The following is a 26,017-nucleotide window of genomic DNA, read 5'->3' on the forward strand; positions in this document are numbered from 1 at the left end:
CCTGGAGTTTGGGAAATGTATTCCGAGTGTGTGGAACTCTCCAGGTGAAACACCCCTATCTCGCGACGGCGCACATTCCCTCGCACGTTCCCCGGAACCGACAGGCCCGTCATTCGGGAAGAATATTCCGCCCCTCTTTCAAAACACATATTTGTTTAGGATGTTTTCACTGAGAGTCGACACGGCGATTACAGATGTTCATTAACAAAACCGGGTATTTGTTTTCAACTTCAACCAATTACTTTGATATGCTAATTACGCTGTAATTTAATTTGAGTCCTGTAATGATGATGCTGTTATTATGGACATAAATGATGCAGTTAAGCCGAGCCTAATCTCATTTGCATACTGTACATGCCAGTAAATTAAACCCTTTCCTGTGTTGCTTCAGCTTTAATTTTCCACTCCTTTTCACACAGCATCCCTCAGCCCCCGTGCTTAATAGCAGGCCAGCTTGTTTGATGTCGACAGCTGCTTCCCCTCACTAAATCTAGTCACAATATGTAGTACATAAAGCCTCTCATTATAACTCTAAGTGCTCTTTTAAGAAGTTCGCATTAATAAGCCGCCGAGCTATTTATACTTTGTAGTGGCGGAAAAACATGCCTTGTCGTTACCAGGCTTTCATCTACAGCTAATAAAAAACAAACTTCGGGTGTATTAATAATGCGAAAAAGCTCTTAATCGTTTTGTATGATTTATTTGACTGGAGTTTGACACGCCATTTTGTCAGAATTGTCATATTAATATCATGTCATTTATTTCCAAATAATAATATGAACAATAATTGTATGGTCATATCACCTTGTACTTCGGTACAGGACAAAAAATTACAAAAATTAAAAATTAAAAAAAAAAAAATTCCGGTACTCTGGTTTCCTCCCACATTCCAAAAACATGCTAAGTTAATTGCCGACTGCAAATTGTCCATAGGTACGAATGTGAGTGTGAATGGTTGTTTGTCTATATGTGCCCTGTGATTGGCTAGCGACCGGTCCGGGGTGTGCCCCGCCTCTCCCCCCAGGGCAACTGGGATAGGCTCCAGCACCCCCCGCGACCCTTGTGAGGAAAAAGTGGTAGAAAATGAATGAATGAAAAACCTTAAACTATATTAGGAAAGCAGGAAGTGAACAAATGTAACAGTTACTGATTGTAAAAGTACTAGATGGAGGGGTAGGATTTAATAAGCTGTGCTTCTTCCTACTCCTTTTGGTCATGTGGAACTGGGAATTGATTATGGGATGCACTCAATTGTAATCTGATGCATGTTCAAATGAAATAAAACCATTACCATTACTGTAATTGATTGAATCCGCTTGGAAAAAGTCATGTGCTACATGCTACTTAAAAAAAACCAAAACATGATCCTCAACACATTTGACCGGGATCATACAGACTCCTGTCCGTCAGAGGATTCATCGAGGAGGAGGGGGGGGTGGGTTAAGGACTTTAAACACTGGGAACACCATCGCCCTACACCGTTTTTTGTACCATAAGGAGTATTATTTTTCCGCCGGACAATCTTCCCTGTTAGCCTCTAATTGGCTACATAAATCCGGTCCATTGGGGGTGAGAAATGTTTCGGTGTCACACCGCGTAATCTTCACCCTTATTTACCAATTCATTAAGATTCATTGATGCAGGCTCGGTGAGAGGAAATGACAACATAAATCAGGCCTCCAACATAATGACCCTAATCAGTTGGGAATTGCAGAAAATGTCATGATTAACTATGTCTGTGTATTAGCGCCACTGCATCGTGTCATTTTGTTGCTTTATGAGTGGAACATATCTCCCCCCCCCCCCCTGACAAGGGCTGGATTTAAAAAACATAAAATAAGAAAGAAGAAGAGGTTGTTAAAGTCCCATACCATATAAAATGCAAAAATCCATGTCAAGTCCTTGACTCGTTTTCTTTGACCTGACTTTGCGGTATCGTTGTCCGTTCACGGATGCTTTAAAAAATAACAGCTTGCTTCATCGGCTGATACGTTGTTAAAGAAAATTGTCGATTTTTGAAGCCAGAGGAGGGGGTATATGTAAAAACCACTGTCTTACCAGTGGTTTGATGCCCAGTACAAAGCCAGTATTATGTTACAGATGCCTGACTGTTAACCAGGCACTCCACACCACCAAAGACAAAATGTTTGCGTACAATATGGCGCCACGTTATTAATACTGCAAGAGTCCAACTATGTTCTCATGTATTTTTATTACCAAAAAGCCAATTGGCTCGCTACTCCAGGAAGCGTAAGTCACCTCAGTCGTCCATCTATGATGTCATCAGCAGCTGACTGTAGTTTTTTGCTAACTCACACAGTTCCAGATTTTGTGGCACGGATTTTTTAGATTTTTTTCCCCAAGAACAAGACCGGTTATTCAATATAATATCAATCAACCATGCTTAATAACCAGTATTCCTTAAGTTCACCCCTAAAATATTGACACACGCCTCCCTGGTAAGGTGGTACAAGGTGTCGGATGAGAATCGGTGGAGCAAAAATAGCTTTAAATTTTTTTGGAATGAAATGATCCAATTAATGGGCGGCACGGCGGTCGAGTGGTTAGCGCGCAGACCTCACAGCTAGGAGACCAGGGTTCAATTCCCACCCTCGGCACATCTCTGTGTGGAGTTTGCATGTTCTCCCCGTGCATGCGTGGGTTTTCTCCGGGTACTCCGGTTTCCTCCCACATTCCAAAAACATGCTAGGTTAATTGGCGACTCCAAATTGTCCATAGGTATGAATGTGAGTGTGAATGGTTGTTTGTCTATATGTGCCCTGTGATTGGCTGGCGATCAGTCCAGGGTGTACCCCGCCTCTCGCCCGAAGACAGCTGGGATAGGCTCCAGCACCCCCGCGACCCTCGTGAGGAAAAAGCGGTAGAAAATGAATGAATGAATGAATGATCCAATTAATATATCTTCTGGATTTGGGAAAACAGGACGTTTGGTCATCCAATAATAAGCATAAAGTGCGTTCAGGTCAACAAGAGACAGGACCCGTCCCAATGGCAGTAGCTTCTCCCTGACTACGACAATACCCCGAGGACGAACTGGAGAAAAAGAACGGAGAACCACTGCTGCTTTAGTGTGATCGGTTCTGTTGTGCCACAGATCCGAGTTACTAAAATAGCGAGCTTCAGAAAAAAACGATTAGCTTACTTGTCAGCTCACACAGAGGACATGTACCCCCAAAAGACATCAGTTCTAATAATATTGTCCCTTCTTTACATGGGGACACAATATTAATTAGACAAGTTCGTTAAGGCTAACCTTGGTTTTCCCAGGAAAATGCATCTGACATATTTTGTCTCCTCAAGTTGGCATTGGCGTAGCCATGGGAGCGTCGCTTCCACGAATTCCCGTAAAGATGATTAAAACTCCGTGACACACTTTAAGTAATGTTCAAACAATCGGTGGCTTTGCTGATCCCAAAGGATGGAGATGGACCGAGGATGTTTTTCTTTGGTAATGGGTGCTCCCCTGGTCTAATTGCTTCAATGAGATGGAGGGAATCGCTCTGAACTTTCCTTTGCATCGGGCGTGTGGTCAGAAAGCGAACCCCCCCACCACCCCCCACCCCCACGCTCTCATGATGTATGTCGTTTTGCTGCAGTGTTAATGGGCACGAGCCACATACGAGTGGAGATGAGCAAAGTCAAATGAAGGAGAGTTGCTGAGAAATTGTGTGGGGAACAACTCCTAAAAGAGGCGCAAAATCCCAGAATTACTATTCCATTCGTGTACAACCAGATTTAAACTCATTAGGCTTTTCTATTTACTTACTCTCGATTCGCCCTAGTTGGACTAAAAATACCGTGGCCTGCCTTACTTTGCTACAGTCTGTCATTGTCTTGGCACAGGAGGCCCGGATGCTGAGTTGTTGTGCAAAGGACAAAGTCCACAGAAGTAAGGCACCATTAGATTATGCATTTTATTATATATTCTTTTTATTTGTCTGAGCTTGCATCATTATCATTCAGTCATTCATTCATTTTCTACCGCTTATCCTCACGAGGGTCGCGGGGGTGCTGGAGCCTATCCCAGCTGTCTTCGGGCGAGAGGCAGGGTACACCCTGTAATAAACAAGAAACAATAAGTCAATTGTTATTATTGATTTATTCATGTTTTTATTCATATTTTCACTGTTAAAGCATATAAAAACCTGTTTACAACGTTTTAGCATTATTAGAGCCTTCAAGCCATAAAATAACACCCCTATAGTCACCTCTACAATCAAACTACCCAATTAACTCGACAAAAGTCGAAAGAATAAGCCATTTAAGACATGAAAAGGACCCGTGCTCAGGCGGACAGGAAGTGATGTCGACAGTTCAGTGTTGAGTTCTCACTTGGTTACATGTTACAACCGTAACAGGAGCCCATATTTGTATTGGAGATTTATTTTTATTCATTCATTATTTTCTACTGCTTATCCTCACGAGGGTCGCGGGGGTGCTGGAGCCTATCCCAGCTGTCTTCGGGCAAGAGGCGGGGTACACCCTGTAATAAACAAGAATGTCAATCACAATGAGAAACAACAAGTCAATTGTTATTATTGATTTATTCATGTTTTTATTCATATTTTCACTGTTAAAGCATATAAAAACCTGTTTACAACCTTTTAGCATTATTAGAGCCTTCAAGCCATAAAATAACACCCCTATAGTCACCTCTACAATCAAACTACCCAATTAACTTGACAGAAGTCGAAACAATAAGCCATTTAAGACATGAAAAGGACCCGTGCTCAGGCGGACAGGAAGTGATGTTGACTGTTCAACGTTGAGTTCTCACTTGGCGTGGGTTACAACCGTAACAGGAGCCCATATTTGTATTGGAGATTTATTTTTATTCATTCATTATTTTCTACCGCTTATCCTCACGAGGGTCGTGGGTTGTGCTGGAGCCTATCCCAGCTGTCTTCGGGCGAGAGGCGGGGTGCACCCTGTAATAAACAAGAATGTCAATCACAATGAGAAACAACAAGTCAATTGTTATTATTGATTTATTCATGTTTTTATTCATATTTTCACAGTTAAAGCATATAAAAACCTGTTAACAACGTTTTAGCATTATTAGAGCCTTCAAGCCATAAAATAACACCCCTATAGTCACCTCTACAATCAAACTACCCAATTAACTCGACAGAAGTCGAAAGAATAAGCCATTTAAGACATGAAAAGGACCCGCGCTCAGGCGGACAGGAAGTGATGTCGACTTCAGCGTTGAGTTCTCACTTGGTTACATGTTACAACCGTAACAGGAGCCCATATTTGTATTGGAGATTTATTTTTATTCATTCATTATTTTCTACTGCTTATCCTCACGAGGGTCGCGGGGGTGCTGGAGCCTATCCCAGCTGTCTTCGGGCAAGAGGCGGGGTACACCCTGTAATAAACAAGAATGTCAATCACAATGAGAAACAACAAGTCAATTGTTATTATTGATTTATTCATGTTTTTATTCATATTTTCACTGTTAAAGCATATAAAAACCTGTTTACAACCTTTTAACATTATTAGAGCCTTCAAGCCATAAAATAACACCCCTATAGTCACCTCTACAATCAAACTACCCAATTAACTCGACAGAAGTCGAAAGAATAAACCATTTAAGACATGAAAAGGACCCGCGCTCAGGCGGACAGGAAGTGATGTCGAGCCCATATTTGTATTGGAGATTTATGTTTATTCATTCATTATTTTCTACCGCTTATCCTCACGAGGGTCGTGGGGGGTGCTGGAGCCTATCCCAGCTGTTTTCGGGCGGGCGAGAGGCGGGGTACACCCTGGACTGGTGGCCAGCCAATCTCAGGGCACATATAGACAAACAACCATTCACACTCACATTCATACCTATGGACAATTTGGAGTCGGTAATTAACCTAACATGTTTTTGGAATGTGTGAGGAAAAAGGAGAAAACCAACGCATGCACGGGGAGGTCTGCGCGCTAAACACTCGACCACCGTGCAGCCCATAATAATAATGATAATAATAGCGCTTTTTTTTACAAGGTACCCAAAGTCCTTCACATAGAAATGAAGCCATTATTCATTCTTTCCTCAGTCCTCTTGTGGTAGAAAATGAATGAATGAAAAACCTTAAACTGTATTATGGAAAGCAGGAAGTGAACAAATGTAACAGTTACCACAGTGGTGGTATACTAATTTGCGCCTCCGCCCCTTTTACGGCCTTTCCGACCACCGTCCACTTTCCAAAATTGAACAACATAGAACATAACCAGAAATATACAGCGACCCTTGAAGCGCAGTAGTCAATTCCCTTCTGGACCGTGTTCAATGAGGTGATGTTGTGGCGAGCATCACACGGTGGAGTCCATCGGCGTATTGCGTTTCCGTGAACCCAGTTACTGAATAATTAAACAAAGTAAATGTTTAACACGTTTTTTTGCACGTTCCAGCTGTGGTGCTGTGAGGAGCCGCTGTTTACCGGTCTCTGTCAATGTTATTTTGCTTAGACAACATCGTCTTTCCATCGGAGTCCCACGCCGCCGTAACCCCGTTTTACCACATTGATGGTGCCTTGCTAAACAGCTGCAAAACATTCCACAAGAATAACATTTTGTATATGTGGACTGCTGTCGAGTTGTTTATTTTAGCCAGAGCTGTATTTGCATCAACATCGATTCCCTTTCCTCCCCCCCTCCCCCTCCCGTCCTCGAACCTGTTTACACTACGGCTACCCCTGAAGTCACCGAGGATATTGGCTGATCATTGCGCCTGGTTAATATTAAATGGTGCTTGCAAGGAGATGTGTTTGTTCATAAACACCAAACCTGCTCCTCCTGTTTACCGTAACCATGGCAGCAATCACTTATTAAACAAAGCAATACTTTGGAAGCCTGAGTGGTCCCCTTGTGCCCCCTCCTGCATGTGCTGTGTAGAAATGGAGCCTTTATTGTTGTGTTTTTTCTTACTGCACAATAGTCCGAGTAATTTAAGACAAGTTTAGTCACCTCTGGCAGAACATCTTCCCTACGAAGTCTTTATCTCAGGAGAGAACAGCCAATCAATCAAAGGGATTTTTCAACAAATTATTCATAGAAGGAATGCAATGCTGGTGTTATTGGTAATGGTAATGTTTTTATTTCATTTGAACATGCATCAGATTACAATTGAGTGCATCCCATAATCAGTTCCCAGTTCCACATGTCCAAAAGGAGTAGGAAGAAGCAAAGCTTATTAAATCCTACCCCTCCATCTGGTACTTTTACAATCAGTAACTGTTACATTTGTTCACTTCCTGCTTTCCATAATACAGTTTTTTTTTTTTTTTTTTTTTTTTTTTAATAATGTACCTCATACCGAAGTACTCGGTGATATGAGCATCCAATGCCATAATGGGTACCATAGTAAGTGTCAATATAGTGATAAATATAGCACATCATGACTGGTTCAAGACTCTTCATCCTTGTATTTAGCAAACATCAACTGCTTGTATTGTTTCTTGAATTGGCTCATCGTTGTGCATTGTTTGATTTCCTTACTCAATCCATTCCATAGTTTGATTCCACGTACTGAAATGCTATGGCTTTTTAACGTAGTCCTAGCATAGAAGTGTTTCAAATGTACTTCTTCCCTGAGATCATATTTCTCCTCTCTTGTAGAGAAGTATTGGATGACATTTTTTAGGTAATTGGTTGTTTTTAGCCTTGTGCATTATTTTAGCTGTTTGAAGATTCATTCATTCATTCATTCATTTTCTACCGCTTTTCCTCGCGGGGGGTGCTGGAGCCTATCCCATCTGTCTTCGGGCGTAAGGCGGGGTACACCCTAGACTGGTCGCCAGCCAATCACAGGGCACATATAGACAAACAACCATTCACACTCACATTCATACCTATGGACAATTTGGAGTCGCTAATTAACCTAGCATGTTTTTGGAATGTGGGAGGAAACCGGAGTACCCGGAGAAAACCCACGCATGCACGGGGAGAACATGCAAACTCCACACAGAGATGCCCGAGGGTGGGATTGAACCCTGGTCTCCTAGCTGTGAGGTCTGCGCGCTAACCCCTAGACCACCGTGCCGCCTTGTTTGAAGATTCGTATTTGTGATTTTAGAAATAAGGAGTTAGTATGTTATATGTAGGCGGCATTATGAATTATCCTTACTGACCTTTTTTACAGTACATTTAGCGAGTGAAGATTGCTTTTATAGTTATTACCACATATTTCCACACAATAAGTAAGATATAGTAGAACCAGAGAGCAATAATTATTGGTCATTTATGAAATGGTAGAATCCGAGTTTCATTATTGAAAGAGTGAGTTGACCATCGGGTGATCTTGTGGAGTAAAAACAGCGAAATGAAAAACCTTGAGAAACATCCTGTTGTTCCACCTTTCAGCCCGGGCTGTTGTGTTGTCTAGACTGGCAACCAAGCTGAACCTAAACAGCTCTAACGTGAATGACTCCTCTTTTGTGTCCCCTTATCTCGCTCAAGAATTGTTGTGCTCTTGTTGTGCGTGCCTGTGTAAACAGGGATTGTGTGAGAACCGGCTGAATTGAAGCAGATGGCTGCTGGGGCTCGACCGTCATGAGCATTAAGGAGAAACACAACAACGAGGAGGGTCAAAGCGCAGCTGGGAGGCCAGCACTACTTTGGCTTGACTGCCGACTTGGTTGAGGGTTACGGATCCAAACAACCACGACCAGGAATCGGTTTCTAGAAAGTAGCGGCAGGGCAGCATCGGACAATAATTGATCTTCACATGAACATGACTCTTGTCTTGACTCTTGACAGACGTGGAAAAACAAACATTAGCTTTTAACTTTTGCCAGGCCCAAAAAATATAAACCATATTTTCCGGACTATAAGTCGCACTTTTTTTCATAGGTTGGCTGTTCCTGCGACTTATACTCCAGAGCGACTTATAAATGAAAAAACTGTTTACGTTACATAAACACTGGACACCTTTTCTGTTTATGTTTATTTTTCATCTAGCTGAATAACCATTGTGTTAGCATATCTTACAACTATTCTTTTATTGTTAGAACTTGCCTTTTAATAATTTTTAATAATAATAATTTTAATTGACGTAATGTCTGTTTTGGTCAAGTAGTTTGTAAAATAAATTACCTGCAAAAAATGCGACTCCAGTGCGACTTATGTATGTTTTTTTTCCTACCTAATTATGCATTTTTGGCCTTGTGCGACGTATAGTAATATAAATAAATAAAGTAAAATAAATATATATAATAAAAAATATAATAATAGTAATGATATTAATAAAATATAATAATAATAGAATATATATCTATATAATATATAATAAACACATTTTGTTGTTTTATGGAATTTTTATTATATATGTATATATTAATAAAATATAATAATAATAGAATATATGTCTATATAATTTATCATAATATATATATAATAAACACATTTTGTTGTTTTATTATTTGTTGTTATATATATATATATATATATATATATATATATATATATATATATATATATATATATATATATATATATATATATATATATATATATATATATATATATATATATATATATATATATATATATATATATATATATATATATATATATATATATAATAAAAATTCCATAAAAGATACACTGTCATAACATTGAGAAGGGCTAGGATTAAATAAGATCCAATTATTCCTACTTTTTCCCAGATATGGTGAATTGTGCATATATATATATAAAACGCTACGTTTCTTTACGTATATTGCTAAGCATGTCTGTAACAAATGTAAATACATTGCTAAGAAAAGGCAAGGCCGACTGACGGTATTGTTATCAGCGCAACTCTCTAATAAGGCTCTCATATCTGCCTGATATTTATGATGGATAATGCACATTCCCCATGTTCTTTCTCCCCCCCCCTCTTTTTTTTTCTCCTGAGATTGCAATTTTGAATTATTCTGTGATAAAATTAATGAGAGAGTAGATTTATGGCTTTCATTTGTTTGTCAATTGAAACATTAATTGGGTGTTAATGTTAGCGAGCCCTTTATCACGGCTGGGTCCAAGTAGGAACGCATATGCATCCATTGGAGCCTTTATGTCCTTTATTGTGGGTCACTAGTTTTGCATACATTAAAAATGCCCGATGGCTGGTTCTCTTGATTACAGTCGGAGGCGATATGTGCAGATGCAACATCTTGGGTGGAATGATTGTGGATGAGTGAAATTCTCCCTAATTATGCATCTTTGGGGCGGAAAAACATCTCCTCTATAAGGTAAAAAATAAAAATACTTCTTAAACATGTGGATTATTAGTCAACACATGGTTCGTCTCATATTGCATGTGGTTTTACCTGATTATACTGTGTATAATATACATAATATATATTATACTGTCTCAGGGGAAGCGCTTGTATGCAGTGGCCTGTAGATGGAGTTGTTTTTGGAAGCGTCTCATCCCGCATGTTGTTCCTTTTTGCTCAGAAAATCCCATTACGGAGGCAGGCGGTATCAGACTGGAGGAGGGGAGCTGGGTCAACATCTGTTAAGAGGGAACAGGGGGGGTCTGTTTTAGTCCCAGCCCAGAAACCGGGGGCCTGTAGGCTGGGCATGGTTTGCACAGACGGCCCCCTAAGCGTGGGGGCGGTGTGACACACCACTGAACCGTAGAACCAGCACGGGCCAACGTGTCAGATGACGCTCCCGGCTTGGGGGGGGGGCTTGAAGCGATTCAGCGGGATGGTTGATGTCGTCATACTGTACATGACGGATGTTTTACAGCAAGCGATGAAGATGCCGAGCCGAGACACTTACTCCGACCGTGACCTAAAAAGCTCTGTTTATTTTTTAATAATGCAACGTCCAGATTATTATCTCACCTATCATTGTCAAATATTCTCTGTGACAAGTTGTCAACCTCAATTTCCTGTCTGTCAGCGTGAGTGGGTGTCCCCGTGGTGGCGAGATGCTGTATGTCTGCATCTTGTTTAGATCCGCATCTCCGGAGACGCTCCACCCAAGCCACTGAGTACATATTAACATCCATTGCCCCCCCCCATTACACGCCTTGAATGCAACCTCATAAATCTGTATTTAGTTCCATTTTTCCTTGACTTCATGATGAGGCCTTGTGTTTTAAAGGCATTTATTCTGCTTCATATAAATAATTAATCAGGCAAGTTAATTTGCTTCTGCCCGACTTGGTCAGCTTCATTAACCCCAAATTGGGAGGTGCTGGGAGTTGCACCAGTAAGGCTTGCGACCAACGCACAATAGCTGTAAATCATTCTACTGATTTGAAAAATAGACTGGAATACACGAGTGTCAGCTGCACTCATCGCTTAGGGAATAATCGGAATAATCTGTGTCATTCCGTATTCCCGACCGGAACATTAGACATGAAATGTTGGCAAATAGCTCTATTGATGCTTTATTTGCTTATTTATTTCCAGCACATGTCATGCATTATACAAAAATAAAATAAGGCTGTCGTATGAATAACAATTTAAATCTGATTAATCAGTTTTCAAATTAATTAATCATGATTAATCGCTATTTGCAACTGTCTTAAAATGCCAGTTTTTCATACTTAATTCATAACTGAAAGACAAACGACAGGGCATAATTAGGGCTGTCAAAATGAACTAATGAATGTAGATTAATCCGTCATCATTATTAATCTGATTAAAATGTTGAACGCAATTAACTCATCTCCAGCGCAGAATGAGTCTAACGTGTCTGTCGCTGCATTTTTTTTTTTTTTGCATAATTTAATTCAAACACAACACATGTACAAATAAGGGCAACCATGCCAATTATTAAAAAAAAACAGTTTTATGAATTTTTTTAAAATAAAAAATCAGTAAATCCTCAACATCTTTTATAGAAAGAGGGAAAAAAAATCTAGCAAATAATTTCAGGTAATTTCAACTCACAACTAAGTTTCTCCAACTTAAAAGATCAAGTTCACGTTTTTGGGAACTTTCTTTATTAGGTGAAATAAACAAATATTTTTGTTGTATCAACAATAGAAATCAAATAATCTCAACTCAATTCAGTCTAACTAATTAGCTCAAGTAAATTCAACTCACAATTAGATTAAAATTAATTGAAATAACCTGAATTTGACTCCAGTCCCACCCTGACTTCCATCGGCTGCTCCATCGGAGCTCCTTTGGCAGGCCTTCCATTGTCGCCCTGGTTCCCATTAAAAGGCCATTGAGCAGCGGTTCTTGTGGGAGCCCTGCAAGTAAATATATCAATTTCCATAGAAAGTGTTTTGTTTTGGAGGGCCGGTGTTTTCCTGGGCCTTCTGCATTAGCTCAACTCAGGTCGGGTTCCTCTCCGATGCACGGTGCACCCCAGAGCACCCGTATTTATACTCCATAATGTACAACTCAAACAAAACCTGGTTTTGACTCCACATTCTCATACCACAAGAACAAACAATGCAGGCAAAGCAAAGGAGACCTGTAATAAAAAGTGAAATTGTAAGGAAAAGGATGTGACAGATGTTTATATTTTGTCCCGGACTTGTAACACAACCTGATTGCTGTGTTTTAACAGCTGTTTGACCTTGTCTCTCTCTCTCTCCCCCCCTCTCTCTCGCTCGCCCCACTCTCCCGCCCCTGTTTTCTCCCTGCAAGTTTTTAAGTCATGATGCAAGAATCCGGGACTGAGACAACAAGCAATGGACCACTTGATGAAAATGGAGGCATGAGTGTGGACAACGCTTCCAGGGAGGGGCAGCGCAAGAGTGGCACGCCATCGGCGGACGCCATCGCCGATCTTGTGCATGTCCGGCAGCACCAGGTAGAGCACTCCCCGCTTTCACACCTGTCTTCACGTTATTAAGGCATGTCATCAGCGGGGCCCGCACCCCGTCTTTAAGTGCCACTTAATATTTCATTCATGCTCCAAGTACATCTAGTATATAAACACATTAGTGTTATTATTTATGTATATTGAGGCACTTTTTGAATATTTAAATAAGGGAAAGTGCTCTCTCTGTGTGATTGTGTTTTGTTGCGGATGTGTTTACCGCACCGGCGGCGTCTGAATCCCAGTGAAATATTTATTGTGATGTTCAGACATCTTTTAAGTGTGTAGGTGCAACAAGATTTTGTTGACAGTTTGCGAGAAAGATTACATTCCACGGGATGACAGCGTTTTTTTTTTTTTTTGGGGTGGTTGTAAACAAACCTCAGACTCCAGGGAAATGCCACGCTCGGGCGTGTTAGCCAATGAGGTGCAGAGTTGCGCATGAGTGTGCTTGTCGTTGCATTTCATCCCGTCTCCGTTTGGAGGCAGCGGGACAGGCTCTTTCTGTCGGTGTCAGTGTTATGTGTGGCACACCACGCCGTGTTTAAGGCGGCGACGTTGAAAAGATCAGTGTGTCTTCTGCTATCTCGGTTTTGCCGACAGGGCGACTCGGGCTGTTGTCAGGAGCTGTTTGGCGATGATGTGCAGCTGACTGTTGTCACAGCGCATCAACGGCTTTGGCTCACCGAGAGCAACAATACTCGTTAAGATGGAGAACCGATGATTGTGACATCATTACGATCATTTTTTTGAGCTTTTTTGGAGCTGACAAAGTGAAAGTGGGTTTCACTTCCTCTTTCAAAAGTCACATACATGTAGACATGTTTTATTCCAGGTTGTCTGTGTTGCTGCTTCAAGTGATAATCACGCTTTTTCCAAAGTAATTGAATTAGTAATCAAATTACTCAATAAATGTCCGAACCTGGGGAGACAGAGCCTTCTCCATCGCTGCCCCCACCCTCTGGAAGTCTTTGCCCCATTCACTCTGTGCTTGCCCCGACCTGTTTATACCGGACTGCTGTGCCCCGCCCTGCTTTAGCCTTGTTTTTAGCTCTGAATGAATATATGGATATTATATTTTAATGCATCGTTTACTTTATTTATTTTTTCTTCACTGTAAAGCATCTTTGAGTACTTTGAAAAGCGCTATACAAATAAAATGTATTGATAATAATAATAATAATAATAATAATAATAATTATTATTATTATTATTATTATTATTATTATTATTATTATCATTATTATAATTATAATTATAATTATTAATTAATTAATAATTAATTAATTATAATAATTATAATAATAATAATAATAATTATTATTATTATTATTATTATTATTATTATTATTATTATTATTATTATTATTATTATTATTATTATTATTATTATTATTATTATTATAAATCATTATTATTATTAATAATACATTTTATTGTATTATTATTATTAATAACATTTTATTTGTACACATAAAATTTATTATTATTAATAATAATAATACATTTAATTATTATTTTTTTAATGTATTATTATTAATAATAATACATTTTATGTGTACAAATAAAATGTATGATTGTATTCATTCATTCATTTTCTACCGCTTTTTGCTCACGAGGGTCGCGAGGGGTGCTGGAGCCTATCCCAGCTGTCTTCGGCCTGGACTGGTCGCCAGCCAATCACAGGGCACATATAGACAAACAACCATTCACAATAATAATAATGATAATAATAATAATACATTTTTATTTGTATAGCACTTTTCAGATGTATTATATTATAATGTAATAATGTAAAATTACTCAGAGATCGCTGCATAAGATTTCCTCCTCTCCCGCCCACGTCGCTAAGCATCATGGGGAATGTAGTTTTCTCTAGCCATAAATTGGCCGCATTATTCACGATATTCAAAACACACACAAAAAAAAAGTAGCGGCTCTATTCACTCGAAATTACGGTACTTATTGTTAAATCAACTGTTGCCTTTTAGTAGTAGTAGTACTTGCACTTCAGTCTTGAAAATGGCCGTTCTAAGTCTGCTTCGACTGCTCTGGCTCGCCATCATCGACTTCTCTTGTGTGCCTTGGAGGCGGGACTTTAGCCAACAAAAGAATCTTTTAAATGCACGGTTGCATTTGAAACATTGGTTGACTTAAAAGAGCCGTTCAAAAGATTTGACTCATTTGTGCACATCACGAATTGGTTAGAAATGGTATTCCACGGTATTCCCTCGCCACTTTGTCGTCGGTCTGGAAGAGCCTAGGAAAGCGGAATATGACGGACTAATGAACGTTGGTTCCTTATCCTTGGACAGTTTGGTGTTGCTCGTGGGTTCGTGTTTGTTCTTGTGTGTATTACATCATTCTCAGCCAGTGATCCGTTCCTGTTTGGTCAGGGGCCTTGGTGTTGGGTCTTTGGGCCTCTTGAGAACCGCTCTTTCTCTCCATTGGCTCGACAGTACATCTCAACCCAGGCCACACCTCCACACATCCATCTTTTTTCCATCTCAAGATGAGCATGTCGAGAATCAGAAACGCGTAGCCATGCTGAATTTATTACTGCGGCCGTCACAGAAAACCGTGGATAAAATTTCACTAACTTCAGGCCGCAGTTGAGTAAACAGTTGTTCTGAAACCTAATTCCTGTTGACTTTTTTCCCCCTCCTTCATGCTACACCAGAGGAAATTTAGATTCCCGGCGCAAATACAGCAGGGGTGCAACATTGATGAATGTGTTTTGTTTTTAACCAGCTCAGTAATACTCAGGGTTGCCACAATGGCGTCATTTTAGCCATTTTCATTGAAATAGTGTTGGAGTTGTCATTCAGTCAGCTGAATCCCTCTGTCTGCTTCTAATCTCTTAGACTTGAGTACAGATGTCTTAAAGCCCCCCCCCCCTCCCCCCCCCTTTTTACTATGTGTAGGCACAACAAACCTGGCATTGGCATATCATTTATTCTTAATTAGGGAATATAACAATGAAAGACAGTCCTCATTAATAAAGACGGGAGAAGAAAAACTCTAATCTGTTTGATCATCTTGATTTTGACAAGGGAATTCATCTTGTCGACTTGTCACGGTGGGGGTGGGGGGGGACACCATAAGCTTAACTCAAGCATGTCTATTAAAGATTCAAATACCGTTTGATAAGAATCCAAATATCTTTCTGTCGAGGAAAGAGTGTAAAATAATTTACTTCTGACTTCACGAATGCTTCAACATTAGGGCGTGCTCCCCGCCAAATCTGAGTGTGTTTGTTTTGCAGAAGCTGTGGTTTAACTACACCCTCATGAGGAAGTAAAAGCCAGTCTAAACAATTGTACAAAAAGGCATTGTTAATGCAACAACCTGTTTTGGAATTATTCGATTCTGCAGCTGCGCTTTGTCTAACGAGAAGGCCTGTCTTCAGCTACTTAAATGGGGGAATATTCCAACAGTGGTGTAACCTCAGAGTTGGCACGTTGCTTGCTGTTTAAATCTCTATTAATGTTGACAAAAAATAAATCACATCATACAATTTAGCACACATTTATTGCTCTCTGGTTCTACCATATCTTACTTATTGTGTGAAAATATGGGCTAATAACTATAAAAGCAATCTTCACTCGCTAAATGTACTGCAAAAAAAGGTCAGTAAGGATAATTCATAATGCCGCCTACAGAGAACATACTAACTCCTTATTTCTAAAATCACAAATACTAATCTTCAAACAGCTAAAATAATGCATAAGGCTAAAAATAACCAATATATGATAATATGATCTCAGGGAAGAACTACATTTGAAACACTTCTATGCTAGGACTACGTTATGCTAGCCATAGCATTTCAGTATGTGGTATCAAACTATGGAATGGATTGAGTAAGGAAATCAAACAATGCACAACGATGAGCCAATTCAAGAAACAATACAAGCAGTTGATGTTTGCTAAATACAAGGATGAAGAGTCTTGAACCAGTCATGATGTGCTATATATATCACTATATTGACACGCACTATGGTACCCATTATGGCATTGGATGCTCATATCACCTTGTACTTCAGTACGAGGTGCATTATTAAAAAAAAAAACAAAAAAAAACCTTAAACTGTATTATGGAAAGCAGGAAGTGAACAAATGTAACAGTTACTGACTGTAAAAAAATTAATTTAAATAAGAAAAATAAAAAAAAATAAATTATATTAGGAAAGCAGGAAGTGAACAAATGTAACAGTTACTGATTGTAAAAATTATAATAATTTTTTTAAATTTTTTTACGATATTAGGAAAGCAGGAAGTGAACAAATGTAACAGTTACTGATTGTAAAAAAATAATTTAAATAAAAAAAAATTAAATTATAGTAGGAAAGCAGGAAGTGAACAAATGTAACAGTTACTGATTGTAAGAATTAAAATAATTTTTTTAATTTTTTTTTTACGATATTAGGAAAGCAGGAAGTGAACAAATGTAACAGTTACTGATTGTAAAAGTACCAGATGGAGGGGTAGGATTTAATAAGCTTTGCTTCTTCAGGGCTCGACAATAACGTTGTACCGATGGCCCGGGGCAAGTTAAAACAAAATTCGGGCAAGTAAATCCAATCATTAATATTCCCGTCGGGCAAGTGCATTTTAGCATGCCGTACTGCCAAGAGTTTTTTTAAAGCGGTTCTTGTTGGGTGTTGGTAAAACACGGACTGCGTAATTCCGGTGGTAATTTGCAAAGCAATCCTTGCAAATCTTGAAATGGACCAATCAGAATCGTTTTTTTAGACCGCGGTCCGTAATCCACAATCCGCGTTTTACCCACACCCGTTCTTGTTCGCGATCAACCAATCAGCGATCGTTTTACTAGGAAAACATCTATCATGGCGTCCCTGCCAACATCGTCTAATTCTTCAACAACTTCTGAAGGAAAACACCAAAAAGTGATGAAACAGTGCCTCCTAAACAAGTATTTTATTAGCGGCAGCAAATCAAATGATGGCACAGGTGAGTGAATCACATTGCTGTGACAATTTGAAGTGGTCACAATGAAACACCACCCATTAGATCCAATACCAAGTGCTGATTTTGCACAAGCTACAAAACCTAGCAGTTCAATTTCTCTGTGTATTTTTCTCACCTTTGCTTCACAAATTATTGTTTGACCATTGAGCATTTTTTTCTGGATTAAAAACACTTTACTAGTACACAAATGTGTCAAATGTTTCATTGTGGTGCACAACTTATAAATATCACTGCTTACTATGACTACCATGTGTAAGGTAGCATGGCTTGCCATGTTAACATACATCTCCACAAATTTTCAGACATTCCTCCAAATACAATGCATCAGTACTATTATCTGATGAATTATCAGCATATATTGATATATGATATCATTATGGCAGTCTTTTCATTTTACATGGGGCAAGTTCGGGCAAGTAGTTCTCACCTTAAGGATTCCCCATGGGCAAGTCATTTTTGTTTTTAATGTAGAGCCCTGCTTCTTCCTACTCTTTTTGGACATGTGGAACTGGGAACTGATTATGGGATGCACTCAATTGTAATCTGATGCATGTTCAAATGAAATAAAACCATTACCATTACAATTTAAAAATAAATAAATCCATAATTGCACCTTATTGCATTCGTGCACAGTGTTGCGTGTAGAGACAACACAGAATGACACGCATTACGGGGCCTGCAGAAAGAGCTGAGCGGGCACAGGTTTCCTGTTTGCATAATGCAAGTCATAAATGATCCCCTGCGGAGGTGTGAGAAGGTGGAAATGCACTTCTCAGCCATCATCGGCGACCACCATCCCGTCGAGCTTTGGAGGGCTCGGCTGCATCTGCTTATCGTCTGACTGATGCACACATTTGCATACTTAGACCCGATGGCTCCGTAAAACATTGTTCTCGGTCTCGATGTGCGTCTTGGGAGCCGCCCAGGTATCTCCATGTGTTGGGATCATATTGTCAGACCAGACCTGGGACACAGTCTCCAGTTTATTGGAAAATCTGTGAAGAGGATAACATCAGTGTTATGCCACTGCATATTGCCTTAAATTGCTTTATTGGTAAAATGATATGGCTCGTCCAATTTGAATAATTTTATGGAATCCCTCTCAGAACAGTTTAATTATGTTATCACACAACTGGCAACATCTGTCTTTATACCGCAGCACATGACAGTTTTATTACAAGCAAAATTTCTCTGCTGGTTCTGGCAATCGATGTGCGATTCGTGATTATTAATCACAGATGAATGAAAATAGATGCGACTGCGATGCTTTTCTGAAAATAGAATAATTATTTGGCTATAAACACTGCTATTATTAACATGGAACTCCAACGTTGTAACACCATAAAGGTTGGACCGAAATCAAAACTTTGTGTTTTAGGGAATTTCTAAAACAGACATCGGCACAGTGAGCATATGCAGTTATGTAAAAAGGTGTTATACACCAAATATAATAGGACACATGTCCGTTCAGTTTTTATTTTCTGTACCAGCATGAGTTTAAAATGAAAAAAAAAGCAGTTCAAGGTTTTCCCGTAATTAACTATGTCTGAGAAACGCATTAATTGGTGCCTGCCAAGGCACTGCAATGACGTCAGCTTCCCTCCAGGTTTCTCTGGCTCCATCTGCTGGACAGAGGCGTTATTGCAGTGTCATCCATCAATTTTTTATGAAATGGTTTGATTATACGACATGCATTGTGTATTTCCTCATATTGGTATGTAAATGTATTTGGTATATCTTTTTGCTGTTAAGTTGCTGTGTGATGAGTTTAGTGTTGACACAATGAGTCAGACCTCCAATGGGTTGCCTTCTGTCACAATATGCCATTTTATGACGTGAACCTGTACGGATTTTAGTCCGTTGTGGCTTACGTACGTACAAATGTGTTTGTTTTTCTTCTAAATTTAATGGAAATTTAGCTTTTACACCAGAATTTACTCTAATACAGTATCAGCAGTGACAGAGTACAACTTCTCCTTAGTGCACCCCATCGAGATGTACACAAAAATGTCCACACCGTACAGTAAATGTACTCGCCCACAGCGTTAAATGTTGTCAATAAGTAACTGTTTGCACGGAGTCTCTGGAGGCAAAGTACACACTCCGACATGAATGGCTTTAATTGCCATTGTCATAACGCTGTTTCAATGTTTACATTTAGTTGAATAATAATGCCATTTTAGGGAGGTCATTCTTTAAGGATTGCCACTTGAGAGACACCGGAATGCGCGGTTCCTCCTGGGAAAACATCAACGCACACAGCGTATTCATTTTTAACGAGCACACTACTTTGAAAACTTCATAGAATTAATATGTATCAGTGAAGTCTTTCCTATGCATAAAACTTCAGGGTAATTAATATTCATAGACTGTGCTTGTTAACACCCCCAGTGCTAAGGCAATGTAGATCCAATTAACATAGAATGGACCCAAAGGAATCGGGCGGATACTGTAAGCCATTGGAACTGATAGCGGGGCTGTCTTCTTTTAAAACAGTTATTTGTTTCATTAGGACCCAATCCTTGTCCAATTAGGGCGTAGTTTGGGACCCAGGAAAGACTACAAAGGTAAAGTTGTGTATGTACGCAGTACTATGTGTGTGTGTGCCAAGTCAGAGAGGGAATCCCCTTCACAGTCGGGCTAATGTAAAACTCCTGTAGTACGTCAAACTTTTATATTTTATTCATAATTTGACCCGCATGCGGGTAATAGACATCAGTTTTTGCTCCTTTGTGTCAAACCCCAAGTCTTGGGCCACATTGAGTATCACAGCAGGAAGTACTGGAGGTCTGAAAGGATGCCACACCGCCAATAATAGTAATATAGTAAACAGTCATATTATTTATGATGTTTACATGATGGCATATAGTTTGTCTCGACATGGTCATGACGTTATAATTTTCGTCTGCTGTCTACTGTCTATTGCACACGCTGGAGTGAATTATTAGAGCCCTCCCGACATGAGGTAACACCCCTATAGTACTTTTACACTCATATTACCCAATATATAGTAGACATAACAGAAAATAATCCATAAATAAGCCTGCATGAAAGCCTGGTATTCCTTTCAATCAAGTCTGGTGGATGTCTCGGGTACTCGGTTATGTGTCATGGAGCCATTTTTTGTTTTGTTTTTTGTCTTAAAAAATACGGTTCAGGGTCGATACTGTAATCCTGTACAGGGCTCGACAATAACGATGTACCGATGGCCCGGGGCAAGTTAAAACAAAATTCGGGCAAGTAAATCCAATCAGTGATATTCCCGTCGGGCAAGTGCACTTTGGCTTGCCATACTGCCAAGAGTTTTTTTTTTAAAGCGGTTCTTGTTGGGTGTTGGTAAAACACGGACTGCGTAATTCCCGTGGTAATTTGCAAAGCAATCCTTGCAATGGACCAATCAGAATCGTTTATTTAGACCGCGGTCCGTAATCCACAGTCCGCGTTTTACCCACACCCGTTGTTCGCGATCAACCAATCAGCGATCGTTTGACTACGAAAACATCCATCATGGCGTCGCTGCCAACATGGTCTAATTCTGAAGGAAAACAGCAAAAAGTGATGAACCAGTGCCTCCTAAACAAGTATTTTATTAGCGGCAGCAAATCAAATGATGGCACAGGTGAGTGAATCACATTGCTGTGACAATTTGAAGTGGTCACAATGAAACACCACCCATTAGATCCAATACCAAGTGCTGATTTTGCACAAACTACAAAATCTAGCGCTTCCATTTCTCTGTGGATTTTTCTCACCTTTGCTTCACAAATTATTGTTTGACCATTGAGCTTTTTTTCTGGATTAAAAACACTTTACTAGTACACAAATGTGTCTATTCAATAATGTTTCATTGTGGTGCACAACTTATAAATATCACTGCTTACTACGACTACCATGTGTAAGGTATTATTTATTATATTATTTTATTTATTTGAGATTCTCATGTGATGCCACAAAAAATTACATGATATCATTATGGCAGTCTTTTCATTTTACATGGGGCAAGTTCGGGCAAGTAGTTCTCACCTTAAGGATTCCCCATGGGCAAGTCATTTTGGTTTTTAATGTAGAGCCCTGCTGTAATCGTTCAGTTGTTGTATTGTCTATCGTATCGACTATTGTACTATCGTCTTCCGCTAAATTAGAGCAGACACAGAAAGAATGAATGATGACTCGCATTTCCTCAGCGTGTCCAACAGAATGTCTGCCTTCTATTTACCGAATAATACGCCGCGATGGGACGCCTCGTCATAAATAACGGTGACGTTAGCGCCGCATCCTCTGAATGACATGAGCCATAAATACTTAGCCAGGCTTGAGAAAATGGTTCATATAAATCCTCCTGTGACCTTATTTCTTTGTACATAAAATATGTATTATATTGAAATAGATAATAACATCAACATTTTTACCTCGTTTACTCGTAAAGGGAAGGAGCGATCCTTGCAAGGCCTCCATCGTGGCGGCTGTTGTTATTTACTTGTTGATCAGTTTTGGCATAGTGTAATGGGATGGCCGGGTGAAGGTGCGAGCTGGTAAATGACCCGGAAAATAAGACCTTTATGTCTTTACCCCTCTTTTTGCCTTGAAGGAGCAGAATATGTTTTGCATCTGACTGAAGAAACATGAGCCTTAACAGAAGTTGCTGTTTTTTGCATTAGGTACTCCCTGGAGGTCAGAGGAAAATACCATTGAACTGTGTGAAATGTGAAATCTTGCAGAAAGAAATATTTATGACCATTTTCTGCTTGATTAGAGCTGGATGACAAACCTTGGAGGCCACGGCGTGGACACTTCAGGGATAATGTTAAAGTAAGAGTACACAGGGAAGACAGAAAGGTGCGTTTGTTTTGGTGATTGTGTGGAAATGGTCGGGTAAACGGACCGGTATTCTTTAGGCTGATAGATCAGCATCCCATACACCTTCTCCTGCGGTTTCGGATCAACATTTGCATTAAACGTCACTGTTGTAACACATTGATTAGTTCCAAGAGCAATAAAACTCCACTCCTTTCTTTAAGTCGTTCAATACCAGATGAATTTACACATTTTCATAACACCCAACACCTTCTCCCAACGTTATTTTGCATTAGAGGCAAAAATATGTGATGATGCAACTCCCCACTGTTGCATGTCACCTCAGATGCCAAAAAAAAATACCACAAGGTCGTTTGTTTTGGTGATTGTGTGGAAATGGTCGGGTAAACGGACCGGTATTCTTTAGGCTGATAGATCGGAATCCCATACACCTTCTCCTCCGATTTCGGATCAACATTTGCATTAAAAGTCACTGTTGTAACACATTGATTAGTTCCAACAGCAATAAAACTCCACTCCTTTCTTTAAGTCGTTCAATACCAGACTAATGTACACATTTTCATAAAACCCAACACCTTCTCCCAACGTTATTTTGCATTGGAGGCAAAAATATGTGATGATGCAACTCCCCACTGTTGCATGTCACCTCAGATGCCAAAAAACTTTTCGGTTCAGAAAATTTAGGGCAAAATGTTGCCTCGGTTTGCCATAGAACCCTCAACTCTTACAGGTATACATCATGGAGAATATGATTTTTTTTTGTTTTGTTTTGTTGTACTTTCTCTCTGCAGATATCAACTAATTCTGTTCATGGATAGCCAAGGGGGGCAATTAAACTTTAACATGCAAAAGAAAAGTTAGAACCAGAAAGATTTTGGATTGAATAATGTAAAATATCTGTAGGGCAACAGGGAAAGAATCAAATTAGTCCAAGTGTATTCTTGAAATGATTTCCACCACCAATAACACTTTTGAAGTAGACTTTATACGTTGAAAATTAAAATACAGTAAACCTCGGATATATCGGACTCGGATATATCGGAAATTCGCTCACAACGGACAGATAAAAAAGAACCGATTTTTCTGTAATGCATTTCCAATAAAAATTCATTGCATATATCAGATTTTTTATAACGGATTTCGCCTATTTCGGACAAAATCTCCAGTCCCGTTCCAATGCATTTCCATTAAATTTCCCTCGCATATATCGGATGGCCGCATCGTGGCGCTCCGATTCGCCGAATCGTTTGCAGCGTTGCCTGCGCGTCCAGGTACATTGGAAACATAGTCAAGGAAGTGCCTTTTTATAACGGATAAAATCCCATTTACGCATATACCGGATATAAATCCGATATATGCGTAAAACTGACATTTTTCCGGTATACGCATATAACGGATTTTGCTTATATCGGACAAAACCAGTGGGAACAATTGAATCCGATATATCCGAGGTTTACTGTACATTTTAACCTTTGAAATATACTGGATGGTATGTCTATATGTTGAAATAAGTTGCTACAATTATAGAATTGTTTGCCGACATGCTAATGACGAGGCCACCTTGCGGCCATTTTTAATTATAAAGGTGGCACAGTGGCCTTTTGGTTAGCATGTCAGAAGATATGGGTTCGTATCGGCATTGGAACATATCTATGTGGAGTTTTCTAGTTTTCCTCATGCATGAGTGGATTTTCCTACATTCCATAAATATCCGTGTTAGGATAATTGGAGGCTCTAAACTCTGGATGGTTGTTGCTCTATATCTTATAGATGTTATATTATGTTATTATATCTACTTCATTGGGTAATATGAGTGTAACAGTGACTATAGGGGTGTTATTTCATGTCTAGAGGGCTCTAATTATGTATTTAGGTCATGAACAGGTTTTCTATGCTCTAAATATGAAAATATTTGATTTCTATATAGTGTTTGGATCTGGACCAATTAATGGTGATAAAGGAGGGATCCGTGATTGAGCGACATTAAACAACGCAACCTGATCAAACGTGTTCGCCCATCTCCGCCATTCACCACTACACCCCCGCGTTGCGTTCGTTTTCCCAAGCTCTGTCACGCCGTTCCTCAGTTTACCAATCAATCGTTTTCACAGCGAGGTACACTTGTCATATTTCATATGTCACCGTATCTACTCCCCGCTTCTCAGACGGCTGCTGCGAGTGCTCCCTCTGCGTTTCGGTTTGATCCAGTCTGTATCACACCTCCAGACTCCAATTTGACACTGATGTGTCGATAATCCCCTCACTTCAAAAGCCAACCAGCGCCCAAGACTGATTGAATTAGTGATTTGTGGCAAATGTATCTCAATCCGAGAGTACTTTGGCGCTCACTGTCTTAGCACTCGTGCTCAATGAAAACAATAACTGGTGTCCTTATCTTCAGGAGAGGAATCAAGATAGGAGCTGCAGGCTGCGGATTATATGGGGATTGATTCAGTGAGGAAGTACACACAGGAAATTGATGTCCACCTCACATTGCAGGAGAGAAAGATAATCAGAGAAAATGTTTTCTTTTTGAACAGCAGAAAGCTTTGCTTCAAATGTAAACGTGCGGCAGGTCGGAGTGATGAGTGAGACCTGCTGATGTCCAAAAGCGTAAACGGCGTGATGGGACTTGGAAGTCAAGAGAACCGGTGGTCAGAGCATGTTAGCTGTCATATTAGTATGTTTGTAGTATGTTTTTGTTTGTCTAATCAGATTTCAGCTTCTACGTGTTTCTATCAGTGATGCCACAACATCTAATCCAGGGGTGCTCATTAAGTCGATCGCGAGCTACCGGTCGATCGCGGAGGTGGTACTGGTCGATCGCTGGTCGATCGCGGCGTGACATTAAAAAAATATCATCCCAGCATCAATGCCGTCACTTGATTGATATACAGGGCAGCCATTCAGATGACAACTGAATGTTGCCCTTCGGGCGACCAATCAAATCAAACAACGTCTCTAAGTGCAGCAGAACTTACGATGTCAGCCTATCATCCATCCCCGTTACTTGATTGACATACAGGACAACCCGTCAGATGACAACTGAATTTTGACCTTTAGGTCACCGCTCATGCGTAAACAACGATGCAAAGTGCTAAGCTAGTCGGCGAATTGCGAGATTTTAAGCCCTCGCTAAAGTTTATGGTCACTAAAATGAGTGAAGGAGCTGGACCAAGTAAAAAGGCAAAAACTGGACCAAGTAAAAAGGCAAAAAACATATCACTTCCATACGGATATGGAATATTATACGGATATTATGATACAGATATTATCCATGACTGATAAACATTTGGAAGTGTGCTTGAGGCTGGCTATCAGCAGCTACTGTCCGGACTATGCATCCCTGGCTGGTTCAATTCAGTGCAAGTCATCAAAGTAAACTCAGGTAATTACAAAAAATGTTAATAGTTAATTATGT

The 26,017-nt window shown here is 39.7% G+C and overlaps 1 protein-coding gene across 5 annotated transcripts in view; it reads left to right on the forward strand.

Moving 5' to 3' along the window:
• The window catches only part of foxp1b (forkhead box P1b), a 166,560-nt gene that overhangs the window by 59,841 nt on the left and 80,702 nt on the right, over positions 1–26,017 (forward strand). For all 5 annotated transcript variants that reach the window (XM_058087447.1, XM_058087454.1, XM_058087405.1 and 2 more), the window contains one exon: positions 12,618–12,783. In XM_058087447.1, the coding sequence (XP_057943430.1) occupies positions 12,628–12,783 (156 nt within the window). In that variant the 5' untranslated portion in view covers positions 12,618–12,627. The remainder of the gene's footprint in view (positions 1–12,617; positions 12,784–26,017) is intronic.

The sequence above is a fragment of the Doryrhamphus excisus genome, chromosome 1 (genome assembly GCF_030265055.1).
Source record: "Doryrhamphus excisus isolate RoL2022-K1 chromosome 1, RoL_Dexc_1.0, whole genome shotgun sequence".
NCBI lineage: Eukaryota > Metazoa > Chordata > Actinopteri > Syngnathiformes > Syngnathidae > Doryrhamphus > Doryrhamphus excisus.